This window comes from Morus notabilis, unplaced genomic scaffold, assembly GCF_000414095.1.
Source record: "Morus notabilis unplaced genomic scaffold, ASM41409v2 Scaffold199, whole genome shotgun sequence".
In the NCBI taxonomy this organism is placed as follows: domain Eukaryota; kingdom Viridiplantae; phylum Streptophyta; class Magnoliopsida; order Rosales; family Moraceae; genus Morus; species Morus notabilis.
The window spans coordinates 281199-297267 of NW_010366841.1; the positions used below are offsets into that span (position 1 = coordinate 281199).

Genomic DNA, 16069 nt, shown 5'->3' on the forward strand with positions numbered 1-16069 from the left:
CACAACTATATTATATTATATTTAATTATATTATAATGATAAATATAATAATAATAATAATTAATTAATTACAATATGACTATTATATTGTATATTATATTAATAATAAATATAATTACAATGTATAATACATAAGATATTATTATAATATTAAATATGATATATTATATTATGTAATATAAGATATAATTACATTACAATATAAATTATTATAATATAGTATTAATTATATTATAATATTTATAATTATAATATTTAAGGGTAATGATGGAAAAGAAAATTAAAAGAATTTAGTATGGACATTCCTCTCATATGAGAAATGAATGATAATTTACTCATTTGATGGAAAAGTCATTCCATTTTGAATGACCATTTCTTTTTCTAAAACAACCAAACATAAAAATGAACCTTGATTCCTTTCCATTCGTTTCCATTTCCCCCAATCAAATACACCCTTAAATAAATGTGAAGTTAAACATTTTTGTGATTTTGTTTTACATACGAGGAAATGAAAAGAGTGCTTATTATGTAAAATGGAAACATATGAATTACACTCTTTGGTTGAGAAAAAAGGAAAGCAAATTATGACCACCATTAATTCCTGGTTTCAAGTGTTGCCGCTTTATTAGCTGTAAATTTCATATGCTCAAATTTTCATTGATGATGATTGTTACGTCAGGTTTTACGTTTGGTGTTCCAGATAATGTTAGCACATTATCTGGAACACGGCTTAATTAATTAAGATCCGGGTTAATTACATTCAGTTGCTTAATTGTTAGGTATTTTTATTAGTTGACAATTTATTGACAGTCTTGTAAAAATTCAAAAAATAGGTTCAAGAAGATTTCGTGTTGCAGAAAAAGATTCAGAATCAGATTTAGAGATAAGGAAGATAAGGCATTGGTGATTTGAATTTAAATGAAATTCTAGAAAGGAATAAGGATAAAAAGATTATGTGGCGAATTTGAACTCATGATTATATAGATTTGGGAAGGCTATAAACGTTGAAGAGAAGAAGATATAGTTTTGATATTTACAACTTATCCAACTCGTGGGAATTGTAGTTGGCATTAATTCAGATTTGTTGAATTTGCTGTACAATCCGAATTGGAAATTGAAAAGTGTTATTGGAGATCATATGGAAGATGAACATTGGAGCTACGTGTTATACAAGGTAATGTGCAATCCGTTTGATATTTGAACTTTAAAAGCAAGATATATATATATATATATATATATATATATAGTAATATATACATGACGGTGTTGTGTTTTAAAAGTGAAATAATTAGTTTGGTCATTTGAGATGTGGATGTGATGAATTCCATGTGGTTTAGATAAGAGGAAGTTCTCCGTGTTTAATGAAGAACACGTGGAGATCAAGTGTTAACTTGTAACAAGGATAACTAATTCGGATTTGAAAGTTTGCTGCATAATTCGAATTGGAGATTGAAAAGATAACGTGAAGATATTTTAGAGCCTATCTAGGGGAGAGAATCATGGAGATCGTATCGAAAGTGAATTTGAATGAGATTCTCTTGATTTTATTTAAAAGCTTTGTTTTAGAGTATATGTGATACGGATTTAATAGAACATCTCCAGAGAAAAAGTATGTGAATTTGAGAGCTTATTACAAAGTAAATATTCAGAGAAACGTCTGTGAGTTTTTGGGATCGTCCTTCGGGAGAGGGATTTGTTGCTTGCGGGAGGAAGCTTTGCCAGTCGAAGGGAGTTTACCGGGTGAATAGAAGACGTGTGGTGCACAGTAAACAATTATTGTAGAGATTTGTCACGGCGGCGTCATTGTCTAAGAGGGAGTCCTTGAGTGAATAAGTTCATTTGGTGTCTGTAATTTCTGAAACACAGTGAACTGTTTACTATCTGGACGTGGCCCCGTAAATGTATATGTGTGCACTGAACTGCGATATCATTTTGTGTGTTTTTATTTTCTGCACTTTATTCTGTTCGGGCAACTGAACGTAATTAATCCGGATCGTAATTAATTAAGTCGTGTTCCAAACAGTATTTCAACATCATCTGGAACACCAGACGTAAATCAGATCTAACAATGATGAAAATGTCACTCCCATGTTCCTTAAAAGGAGGTAATCTTAGTACAACTTTTCATTTCACCATTGAATTGAATCATTGAATTGCACGTTAATGCATAGTATTAAAAAAGATAAATAAATATTGTATGTACCATATTTTAGTGTCATTTTTGCCCTTTTCTTCTCACCACAAGAGGTAAGAGTATCTCACAAAGATGTCGGCAGATTTTCTACAAACTTATGCAATCTGACCCCTCTATCACTCGTTAGAAGTGTTTCCCACATTCCCATTTTTTATGGTCCTTTGTAACCATTATTCCAAATCAATTTTGATTCACAACTTTCTCTTGATGCAAATCTAAGCCACATAATCAAAAACCAGATATTTCTCAAATTGTTGTAACTAAAGTCTAAAGCATCTCTCTCTCTCTCTCTCTCTCTCTCTCTAGATACTTAGTACTTGTTGTTGAAAGAGGAGACACAACTGGTAGTGAAAATCCTCTTGTGGCGTTCCTTGATTCACGTATTTTGGCACCTCCTAATTTGTGTACTTTTTTTACCTTTCTTTTGCCGCTACCTCTCACAACCTTCTCCTAAGGGAAAGTACCAATTATTATGGTCACATTTACTTTGTTTTCATAATTACAGTTTAGTGTTCTTTACTTTATGAGAAAGATCAAACTTTCATCAATTGTTCCAAATCACTGTGGGTGTTGCTTCATCAATAGATGTGACTGTGACTCATTCTGTTTTTCCACAATACTTTTATGCTCTTAAAAGTAGCCCAAAAAATATGTGTTTGCAAATGAACAAACGGCTCAACCTATTATTAGAGTTATGTTCTGCGTGAGCTAATCACTTTTAGTTATGTGTGGCAGGACCATTTGTCATGAAAACTTTCATTCAAGTTTTAGTTCAACACCACCATATGTCTAGATTATTAATTTTTTGCAACGTGAAAATTTTCTATTAGTCATATTCTCATTCATTAGTCTGTTGTTAAATCACCTTACATTACCATTTTCAGAAGCATGTTCCTTAAAATAAAAATAAAAAATAAAAAAAAGGAGACCAGAAACTATTATGGTTGCAGCGTTGGGGTTACAGTGGCATCAATCAAGTGCTTATTTTTTTTGGAAGGCATTATAATTTCTGAACATGTTTTTTTTCAATGATCTGCTTTTGTAGTGACACCTTTAATATTATTTATTTATTGGAAATGAAGTGTAATTTTTTTAGCACATTCCATGCTAAGAGATCAATATTATGAAGTTGTGGAATAATAGCTATGTTCTTATATTTTCTTTTTATGTCATCATGAATCTTCCAAAAATAAAATGAAGTATAAAACAATTTTCTTTTTTATTTTTTTTTTCTTTCCATGAATCATACTCAGAGTTCCTTCCATCTCTGTTTTACCAAGGGAATGAGAATTCCTATTCCTTTCATTTTCATTTCCCACAAAAAAGGTACTTAGAAACCTTCAGAATTTCACAAACTCTCATTATATTCAAGACCCCAAATACACAGATTCCCATTCTCTATCATTTGACTATCAACACAAAATACAATTTTAATCACGTTAGGGACCTTGAGAAGACCAAAGAAAAGATAAGGGAAAAAGAGAAAAAAAAAAAAAAAAAAAAAAAAAAAAAAACAAAAAAGAGTCTCAAAGAAAGAGGAACGGCCTCTTTAGCGTTCTTGAGCAATTTGTTGTGTCCAATGATTGACATTGGCTTCCCTCCGAGGAACTAACAAGAGTCGGAAGCACAACCTCCATTGAAACTCCAATGAGGTATCTCTGCGTGAGCTTTTGGCATGTGTTGCATAGGAAGCACCTAACATGCCTGCGGGCTAAGAAGTTAGCCCCATGAACCCATTGGTCACATTTCCTACACAAATACGCGTCGTCCGCTTGGCAATACAACGAGGCCCGCGAGCTGCACAGCTCGCAGGCAATCACCGCACATGTGACAGTACTAGCATTAGGCCGCCGCGGGGCGGCTTCCTTGGGAATAGGAAGTTTGCAGAACCCGCCTTGGTAGTTGCTCTCTTCCACACCTCTACACATTTTTTTTTTCCTCTTGAGGGGTAACAAAGCTTAATGTGTTATGGCCAAGAAGTTGGAAGGACAAGGGCAATTTATAAGAAGATTGGAATGGGGATAGGAGAGAGGGGTAGGTCACATATATAGTTGGAGGTGATGTGATGAATTCCGTCCTAGAATTTCACCATTATGACAACCATGCCACTACGTGACAATCGAGTGTCATTGTCTTTCTTTTCTTCAATTTTCATCTATCCTCTTATCTTTTTTTGGATCTGTGGTTGCTAAAATACTTGAAAGACTGTTGCAAACTTTTGAACGAAACGGGATTTTGACATGATTAGTAGTGAGAAAGAGGGGGGCTAATAAAGTAATTCTCTCACAAAAGGGAGAATTTTTACACCGCTAATTTTGACGAAACATGAAACGAGAAAGCATGGTTATAAGCTATTATAAACTTTGTTAAGCTTTATGAGATGCTTGAAGGGACGGGTGGCATAGGACATGATATTTTGTTGTTGAGTGGTTACCAAGTCAATTTTATAGATTACCAAAGAAGAAACTCGTGTTGTATGGCCAAGAATTAAAGTCCCTCAAAATGTAGGGGCCACCAAGTCCATTGGGTTCTTTGCACGTAGGACAAGTTGAGTTATAGAAAACTTGGAAACTGATTTGACCCATTTGTGTGTTTTCTTGTTCCTATTACGCTCCTTCTATACGCAATTCATTTCTTTTTTGGACCCAAAAAAGAAAAAGAAAAAGAAAAATGGACGGTTGGGCCATTGGTGAGCCAGGAAGTAGAAGAGATGTCATTGTCCACAAATTGATCTAGCGGTGGACATATTAGTCCACATGTATGGTTGAAACTTGAAAGCTTCTCGGAGCTCTTATGTGCCATGATTGCCATTCGATCTGAGTTTGTGACCCACAAATATTTAGAAATTAGAATACTCAAAAGCAATGGACAAAATAGGTGCTACTTTAGGTTTTTATTTTTCCTTCAAAATAGGGTGACCAACTGATGAATCCAAACCACTTGTTTAATAGATACGCAGAGTGGCCAGTAGCTAGACCCAGATGAGAATTTAAGCCACCAAATTCATTCAATTCAAAGGGCATTTACAATAAAGAAAAACAACAGTGCCTACAGATATAGCGAAATAGACATAGCCTTCTCTAATAAAAAAAAAATAAAAAAAAATAAAAAAAAAACTGATGGGATACGTCCTCTACCACAGTTCTGATGCTTGGAATGTATGGCTTAGGAAAGAGGCTATTTAATTTTGCCTATTTGATAGATATGAGAACGTGTGACAATGGGTGGGTTTAAAACTCATTCTAAAATAATTTTATTTTTTGTATTAAAATAGAAATGAAAATATTTTTAATCTTAGATAGAGATCATTTTTAAAATAATGTTTGGTAGTTTTATTAAGAGATTATTTTCAGTATAAAAAATCTATTAATGTCTCTCTCTATGCTCGAGATAGGAGAAAACGAAAACAAAAAATAAAAAACGACTAAAAGTCGTTTTTCATTTCTCTCTCATTTTACACTAAATTAAAAAATCGTTTTTATTTTTATTTTTTATTTTTAATTGTGTCAAACGCCGTTTCTTTCTCGTTTTTATTTTTAATTTCTCAAAAAATATAAAAAATAAAAACAAAACTAATTTCAAACACCGACAATGTTTCTCACTGACTGTGTATTGCGATTATCATATTCTTTCTTAAAAAAAAATGATAATTATAAGGATAAAGTGATTCTCTCAAAGATACTCAACCGTGCTCGTTTCTAAATGTCACGTCAAATTATCTCTAATAATGTAGTTAAAATCTTTTTTGTTTGTTTTGTTTCTTTCTTAAGAGTACTATGGTTGATATCTAAATTATCAACGATTTCTCTTATAACACGAGTGTGATAGCCTAACAGTAAAAATTTATTGTATTTGGGTTTGTGATGATGACAGGTCTTTTTGAATTATTAAGGGTTCATTTAATTCGTTAATTTAAATTTTTAATTTGAATTGAGATGTGACTTTATGTGAGAGTTTTTTATCGTAATAAAAAGTTAAATGTGACTATTTTTTAGAGTTTTTTACTGTAACGAAACTCGACTTTTAAACTCGAATCAGTGAATAAATGAAAAGTTTGGTTCCATTTTAAATTTTCAAAGAGTTAAAATGTCAATCATCCTTTTCTAAACTTTTTTTTCGTAAATAATACAAAAAGAAAAAAAGGAAAAAACTACTTGTTTTATAATTTCTCTTCTTAGCATTGTTGTATGGTTTGGTCATATGCTAGTGTTAGAATTTATAAATTGACATCAATTTCCTTGTTCCTCTGTGGAAAATATAACTCACACGGGAGAATTTTCCCAAATTTGACGTCAAACCCGCAACCGGTGGATTGCTTGGTTCTAATTTCTAGCAAGGAAGATTCTTAGCGTGTGAAACGAAATTAGGTATTCTCCAACAAGTGGCTTAACTTTGGTCTTGGACGAGTTTTTATCATTTGAAAAATGTGGTTCCCCGGTACTAACTTGTATGGTTCCTAGAGAAGATATTTAAAAGGTTTGTTGAAAATGACTTGTTTCTTTCGTGTTGGTCCGGCTAGAATTTGCTACGAAATGTCCAAGAGATATCTTAAGTTGTAATCGAGTGGTATTAAGAGTCCGTTTGGTTTATAAATTATAGCCATGATATTAGAATCATTTTTTATTTACGTGTATTTTTTGTGAAAGAAAATACTGTAGCGAACCATGAACCATGATTTGAATCAGAGAACGAATCATCCAACCAAACGGGCTCTAAGATTACTTTCAAGTAGTTTGTAAGTAGAAAGTTTTAGATTGGATTTTATAAAAAGCGCTTGAGACTATTTTTAAACTACCAGCTCAATTTATTAACGGTTGATGTGGTTGAGGTGACGCGCTTTATTTCTTAATACAAATAGTTATTCAACGTATGGGAGTTGATCTTTTGATCACGCTTAGAGAATAACTACAACATGTTGCCCCTCCTCGGTCCTTATACCTTTCTCATTTTAAAAGTACAACAAAGATAGACCGCGTTATCAATTCCATTACATTAGAGTTGTATAAGATGAGAGTCAGAAGAACTAGAACTCACATTCGTTAAATACTTCTTTCTAGTGCAAGGAACTAGATGAGTATGAAACACGCAATAAAATTATGTGGATTGGTGGAGGGCTAGGTTAGTCCGCTAAATGCCTTATAGCTTTGGGGTGGAGGAGGGTAAGATCCTGTTTATTTCACCGATTTGAGTTTTATTACAGTAAAAAATTTTTAAAAACAGTCACATCTAATTTTTTTACTACAGTAAAAAATTCTTACATAAAGTCACAACTCAACTTAAATTAAAAACTCAAATTAACGAACTAAATAGATCCTGATACTAGAAAAGCTCCGTATCAAAGTTACGGTCAACAGTCGTTCTTGAATGGATGAAAAAAAGTATTCACTTCTTTCTCTTTTTTAATTAATAGTGTCAGCAACCACAACTTCAATCATAATTTTAAAACCAACTAATGTAATGAGAAGCTATCATTTTTTAAAACAATAAATACAACTTTTTATATTAATTGACACTGTAATTTTTTAAATACCTCCCACCAGAAAATAATAATATATTGGCATTATACAATTAGGATTAACGTTGAAATCTTCATTTATTTTTTTAATCAGAATTTATTGTCGTTCTTTATGTACACACAGACAACATGCCGCTTGTAGAAGAAAAAGAAAAGCATTTTCTGAATATAAACGACATGTTGATTCCTAAAAAGAAAGACAACAAACTAAACGACATATCGTGTAATAGATTAAAAGAAAAATCTTCTCAACACATTCGGCACGTCGTTTCCGAAAGACAACAGCTGAAAAGCAGTCGGCATATATTTACGGACACCAATTAAGGATTAATTACAAAAATTTATCCCGAATTATACTTTTTATAACACTTTGTCTCATGTAACATTCGTTTTCTCTAAATAATGAAATGTTAACAAAAAAAAAACCCCTCTATTAAGGTTTTTTAACAAAAATTGACATTTAATTTATTATTTTGTGATATTTTGATAGCTTTATGATTTTAAATTTAGTTAGAATTTAAAACTAATTTAATTTTAAGCTTTTAATTATAATACATCCATTATTGATTGAATGTAAGTTAAAAGTTTTATGAATCTTTTTTTTTGTAGAATAAAAAACTTTATGAATTTTTTTAATATTTAAATTAATTGAAGTTCAAATTAAAATTTTAAACCATAGAATTATTAAAATACCCTTAAAATAGCAAATTGAATGTCAATTTCAGTTAAAAACTTAATTGAGAGAGCTTTTTTGTAAACATTTCATTGTTCAGGGGGAATAAATGTTACGTTTTAAAGATTAGATAATAAAATGTTATAAGAGGTATAATTCAGAAGAAATTTTTATAATTAATCTAATAATTAATTAACTAATAAGATGTCGTTTCACTTCTGAAACGACAGGAATAGAATGAATGAAATATAAAAACGACATGTAGTTTCTTGGGGCCCGTTTAGTTCATTGATTCGAGTTTTTAATTCGAGTTCAGATGTGATTTTATGTGAGGGCTTTTTACTGTAGTAAAAAAGTTAGATGTGATTGCTTGTGAGAGCTTTTTACTGTAGCAAAATTTGAATTCTAAACTCGAATCAGCGAAATGAACGGGGCCTTGATATATTACAATTTTTTTGAGTCATAAATAAAACTTGTAGAGTACGTATGCAATGTCCTTTATTATTATTATTAGACGTGAACAGTTTTTGACAAACCTAAATTCATTCTCAAAGTTAAACAACCGCATCATAAACGTAAAGACTCATATTTATTGTTTCTAAGATTATCAACAACTCGGCATCTTTGAGATGTTATTTATGGGTAGATGAAAACGTTCATCGTGAACGGATACTATTAAGGTCAAATTTCGTTTAATAAATAAATCCATTGTGATCACCTCACCATGAATTAACTCACCCGTATTGATGATGAATAATAAAAATAAAAATAAATAAATTACAACACAAAATTTATAGTAGTTCATCTTAATTTCATTTCATAAATAAATTTCTCATGATCACCTCACCATCAGAAACTGCTTGTTGCCCTAATACCACATGTGATTTATGTTTCTAAGGTGGACAAATTTTGACTTTCCACAAGTTAAAACATGATCGATAAAAATCAGAGTGAGATCCAAAATACTATGTTAGATTCTTTTTTTAAAAAAAGTTATACAATCTGGCACTCTTTTTTAAGGGTGTATCAAAATGTAGCTTAATTCTACAAATATCACTTATATGGTTTATTTTCTGAATTTGATCGCTTGACAATTCAAAAATACCCCTTGAGTTGACTTTATCCTATATTTAGTTTTGATAACTAATTTTTTTTTTTTTCATAGTTGAATTTCATGCACTTATCATCTTTTCTTTTTAATGTTTGTTTTCAAAGTTGTATGTGTTTGTGTTTGTGATGTCAATCTACATTAGTATAATGATATATCCATTATTATAATAGTAATCCCCAAAAATTACATTCGTTTGTGTTAGTGTCTTAATTATTATTCTTCTCACGCTTTTATTATAATGAAATATTCATCATTATAACGATAATATACAAAATTCACACATGTTTTCGGATTCTAATTATTCTTCTTATGCTTTTTATAATGATATATTCATTATTGTAATGATATTTTTTTTTTCTTAACAATCGGTTTTTGTCTGTATATATATGCATTTAATTTTAATCTTGCTAGTATCTTAAATATGTTACTAGTATATAAAAAACAAAAATTATGTTGCTAATATGTTAATGATTCTGAGAACGAGAAAATTTTATGTCGTGCTTTTTCAATATTTACGTATTTGATATTGAGCAAGAAATGTCGTAATTTTAGGGATTTGATTTATTTGGGTTAATGATCTAACATATTGTGTCATAAAATAGCTACCGTATTTCTTATCTATTATTTTTAAAATTGATTTATACAATAAATTCAAATCAATAATATCAAAACCAAAATTAATTATGTCATCATACATATACATTAAGTCATATGTAAAATATTCACAAATTGCCGGCGTATTTTAATTAAAAAAAAAAAACAGAATTAAGCCATGTGTCTCATTACCTTTTTTTTTTTTTTTTTTTTTTGCCTGAATTGAAAATTGTCATTCACTCCTTTTTATTGTTTGATTAATTTATGGCTAAAAGCGATTAGAAGAAGATAGAAGATTCAATATATAGTTCTTGAAAGGTCTAAAATATCTAAAGAAATCCACCTTCTAAAGAAATTCAAAGGTGGCCACAAACTGTTGGCTTTAAGAAAAAGAGAATGACGCGAGCAAGATCAAAATGTATTCCAAACTTGATCATCTGGAAAGTTATTTTCCAAACAGAAAATAATTTATGTGAAAATTGTTTTATATAGCATCAAGACCAAAAAAGTTTTATACAAATTTTTGAAATCCATTGCGTTGCAGTTTACAAACTTTTGCATCAAAATGATCGCTAAGCTTTCAAGTGCTCAACAGTTTGGCATGTAATCGTTAGCTACGCACTTGACAGTTAGAAGCTCGAAACTCAACAACTCAGAAGTGCTCAACAGCTAAGAGTTCAACAAACTGGAAGTTAGAAGACTTTAAGTTTCGTTTATTTTATCGATTCGAATTTAGAATTTAAATTTTGTTACAGTAAAAAGCTCTAAAAAATAATCATATTTAAAATTTTTTTATATAAAATCACATTTTAACTCGAATCAGCAAACTATCTTTAAGGTTAAATAGGTAGACCCGAGGCTGTTAGTCTAATCTTAGTCCGCTTTAGTATTTGGGCCGGATCCGGCTGGGAGAGGGGTAAGTCCAAAAGTCTGGCCCGACATGAAGCGCTTTATTATTATTATTAATAAAGTTGCCTAATAATACAATGGGATGGCCTGGCCCTATTCCGTCAAGCAACCCAGCCCCCCACCCTCTAGGGCCGGCCTAGTCTGAACTTTCAACTCCGCCATGGTCAATTACTTGACAGCTAGACACTCGAAAGCTATGTGATTGGTCGCAGTCTGCCCATGTCATAGCTTTGCTTAACCCCAGCCTGCCACGTGCCTTGCCTTTACATTAATGTACATCCAACAACAATTATACTAAAAATTAAGGAGTTGTTTAGTTAGGGGATTCGTACTCTGATTTGAATCATGATTCGTGATTCGTTATAGTATTTTTTCTCACAAAAAATACACGTAAATCGAAAATAGTTTTAATCTCATGATTCTCATCTATGAACCAAACGTCTCTTAAATCATATTTTTATATAATTATTTACTGTATAAAAATCACAGTTTAACATTACATTAGGTTTTGTCTCCAATCGAGTATTAGACTTGAGCGCCACCTATTTTATAGCCTTAAAAAGTTTTTTGATTAAAAAATTTGGTTTGTTCTTTTATAATGTAATTTGAGTGTAGTTTTTTAGTTAAATTTGAGTTATAACTTAAGTTGAAGTTGTAACTTGAATAAAGTTGAGTAAAATTGAATAAAGTTAGAACTTAAAAGAACGTGAACTTAAATAAAATTGTAACTTGAGTTTAAACTTTTTCTGAGTTTTATTACAAAAGAACAACCCTTTATTAGTGTCATGTGTTAATCAAATGTTGAATATGATAGGCTGTTTCTTTTTTCTAAATTAGCTATAACTAGAGACGCTTGCTTGCAAGAAGGTGGTGAGTGGGAAGGGTTAGGGCTGTTCATGGGTTGGGTTGGTGAGGGGTATGACTTTTTTTTCCCCGCCCCAAAAGGTGCGGGTTGCACATATTTGGCCCCAACGATGTTAGAAAAATTTCACAACCCAACGTTGTTCGGGTTGGGTTGGGGCGGTGCGGGGTGGGTTGGGTAGTCGGTTTCAACATTCAAAAAATCAAAGACTTAAAGTTCTATATAATATTCAAACTTCATCATTAAATAGAAATAGTAACCATCCTTAGCAGTCCGGCGAGAGAGCGCCAGAGAAAGTGGGCAAGACGGCGGCCGAGAGGACTGAGCAATAAGGAGAGAGTTATGAGGGGGTTCACGAGAGGGGAAGAAGAGGAAAACCTGAAAAGGAAGAGGCAAGAATAGGGGGTTCACGGGAGGGGAGACCGAGAATGAGATTGTGAACCCTAATGTTAGTGAGCCTAGGGTAGAACTTAGGCAGTTCGGCTTGGGCCAAAAGCTTGGGGGTATGTTGTGCGGGTTGGGTTGGGTTGGGGATTGCGGGTTGTTATGGGCCCAACCCGCAATCCGCCCCAAACACTTCGGGCCAGAGGTATAATGAGCCGCAAATTTAAAAATAATGCTGCGGGTTGATTTTTTCGACTTGGATTGGGGCAGGGTGGGTTGGGTTTGCGGGTTGTTCGAGTTTATGAAAAACCCTAGGAATGGTGTATTTTATTCAGAGGAGCAATAATGTAATATTTAAAATAATATGAAAAAGTATCTTTAGCAAGGAAAGTAGCACACAACAACGAAAATGTAGCATTCCTGTATAAACATGTAATTTTTTTTATGAAATAAATGCACAATTGGCATTGTAGGATGTACGTTACTGAAATTGTTGTTGTTTCTCCTTAAGTCTTCGTCTTAGGACGAACAATGTCCTCCTCATAAAATTGTTCTCAAAATCATTTTAGGTCATTTTTTAGTTTGATTGTTGTTTTGATGATTAGCTGCTCGTTATTTAGGCTTACTCTAGGCTCGTTTGGTTCGTAAATTTAAATAAAAATTTAAATTTTTGTGAGAAAACTGGTAAAACGGTTTAAATAGTAATTCGAACCCATGAAACAAATGGGGGCCCTGTTCATTTGCTTAATCAACAGGTAAATTCACATCCAATGGTTAGGAGATTTATGACGTTTTGAACATAAGGTAAAGATTTTGTGGAAGCCATGGGTTTTGCTGTTAAATCAATAATCCACTCAAACTTCATCTCCTCTATTAAATGTAGCCGATTTCAAGGGCAATAAAAACGTTACGTCGAGAGAGAGAAAATCACAACTAACGAACAAAAGAAAAACCCTTAAGGGTGCGTTTGGTTGTAGTGGGGGAATGGTAATAAAAATGAAAATGCGAATGGTAATGGAATAAAATGGAAAAGAAAAATGATTCATTTGTTTGGTTCTACTTTTACAAATGTAATAGAATGGGATATGAATATTTTCATGTTGACAAAATTACTCTCATGTTAATATAACTAATATCATATATATTAATATAATCATTTAATAACTAATATTATATATATAATTATAAAGATATAATATATATAATTATAATTATAGTTATATAATTATTTATTATTATAATACAATCATAATATATAATATATAATATAAAATTATATATAATATAATAAAATAATGATATTGTGATTATTTTATATTATAATGTTACAACTATACTATATTATATTATTAGAAATATAGTATAATTATAAAAATGTAATAATATAATATAATATAACATATTATAATTATAATATATAATATAGTATATTATCATTTCTAATTATAGTATATTATCTATTATCTATTATAATATAAATTTATATTGTAATTATATAAATACTTAATTATAATATTATAAAATATAGTATCTGATTATAATTACAATATTATATATTTAAAATAATAAAATCCTAATTTTTATTATAACTATCATATTATTAACGAAAACATCACATATATATTCTATAAAATAAAATAAAATAAAATAATATTATGCATAAAATATACAGTTATTATATTTAATTTTATAGAAAATACTACTATCCCAATTATTATTATAATTATTTATTACAATATCACAATTATATTATATTATATTATATTGTTCAATTAATTGTCTATATTTAGTTTTAATCTTCGAATAATCGTATAAACTCTCAAAAAATATTCAAAATCTAATTCACCCCCCTCTTGGGTAGCCTTATTCGGGACAACAAAATATAATAAGATATTATTATAATATTAAATATGATATATTATAATATACGTATATAATTATAATATATTATATTATATGTTATAAGATATAATTACATTATAATATAAATTATTATAATATAATATTAATTATATTATAAATATTAATATAATAATTCTAATATTCAAGGGTAATGATGGAAAAAAAATTAAAAGAGCTTGGAATGGGCATTCCTCTCATATGAGGAAGGAATGATGATTCACTCATTTGATGGAAAAGTCATTCCATTTTGAATGGCCATTTCTTTTCCTAAAACCAACCAACACATGAAAATGAACTTTGACCCATTTCCATTCTTTTCCATTCCCCCAACCAAACACACCCTATTAGAAAACATGTGTTTAAGTCTTCAACAATAACACATTTTTAATGATTATTTATCTTATTTTAGTACCTTTTAGAAAATTTTTTGATTAACTTTTGTCTAACCTACTTTAGTAGCTACCCTACTTTTGTAGTGACCAAGAAAATCTCAGAATTTTAATAATGTAATTCATGTATTTAAGTCAAGGATTTTCCTGGAAAATCATTATACTATGTACATTTTGTGATTGAAGGATTTATGGAATTAACATCTGCATTCCTAAATTCTGTAGCAGATTTCACGTTAAGTTCACATTTTTCTGATCAAGTAAATTCGATCGATAAATTCTCACCGTATTTTAAAACGGAAGAATTTCCAGTACAGATACAGTTAGAGAATCTTAATTTTAAGAATCTCCCAGCACAGTACAACCTAGCATCCAGAACCCGTATACAAGAGAAAATAACTGTCAGTATAATTTTGGACAGTTTTAATGAGTAACTTAAGGGAATGGACAAAAGTACGAGGTGTAGGTTAGTGTGTGTGATTTGATGAGATGTGATGAGAGAGGTGAATAGGACTAATGATTAGTTTTTTTTTCTCCTTTTTCTCTTCACTTGGCCGGCCATCCTTAGGAATTTATATCCAAAAATTTTGGTTATATGTTGAGTATGTTAGAAGGTTACAAGTTAAGGTGATGGGATGGTAGTGGTTGAAGGGGAATTAATGGCAATTTTGGCTTCTCCTTTTCTCCTTCCATAACCGGCCAAGATTGGGGGAAATTGAACCAAAATTTGGTTGATTGAGAGAGTTGATGTGGTGTTAAAAAAAAAAATAATTTCCAAGTGCCTATAAAAGGAACCACCATAGGATAAGCCTCATTTTTTTTCCCTAGCTTTTCTCTCCCCCTCAAAATCTGGCCATACCACACTCCCCCACTCTTTCTCAAATATTTTCTCCTACTCTCTCAATCTTGAGCCATTACAAACCATGAAGAAGAAGAAGGAGATCAAAGGGTCTAGGAGGAGTCTAGACAAGCATTTTTTCAAAGGGTATAACTCTAAATCCTTTTTTTTATGTTTTAGTAAAGTTTAAAATGTAGAAATATTCCTCTTAAATTTCCTTATACTTTCTAGTTCCAAGCCAATAACAAATCTTAGAGGAGTTCAAGGTTTTCAAGGGAGAGAGATAGTTCTTCAAGGGTAAGCTCTCAAACTCTTCTCCATTAATTTCTAGCCAACTTTAAGCTTGGATTTGTGGATGTAAATTTGCGTTCTTGAGGAGATGAGTTGTAATAAGGGTGTGTGAGTTTTATGTTGGTTTTGTGAGTTTTGAGGTTAGCTTGATGTGGTATGTTTATGCTTGATCTAAGTTGCTTATTTTCGGATTAGAGGAAAAAATTTCCGGTGACTTTGACCGCGAAAATGAGGGCCATAGAGTGAGATTTTTTAATGTTTTAAAGCTTGAACTTATAGCCCTGGATGTTTTGAACATTTTCGGTTACTATGACTAAAGCTAATTTTAACTCTAAAACCAAATTTGAAGCCATTTTGTAAAAAACGGACAATCTGTCCAACACAGTTTCAAAAAAAAACTGGCAGCC

The 16069-nt window shown here is 31.0% G+C and overlaps 1 protein-coding gene across 1 annotated transcript; it reads right to left on the reverse strand.

The window, feature by feature from the left end:
- Positions 1-3720: 3720 nt before the first annotated feature.
- LOC21401251 (B-box domain protein 30) lies at positions 3721-4122 on the reverse strand. Its single transcript, XM_010111239.1, has one exon. The coding sequence runs from the start codon at positions 4120-4122 to the stop codon at positions 3721-3723; it is 402 nt and encodes a 133-aa protein (XP_010109541.1).
- Between the last annotated feature and the right edge of the window lie 11947 nt (positions 4123-16069).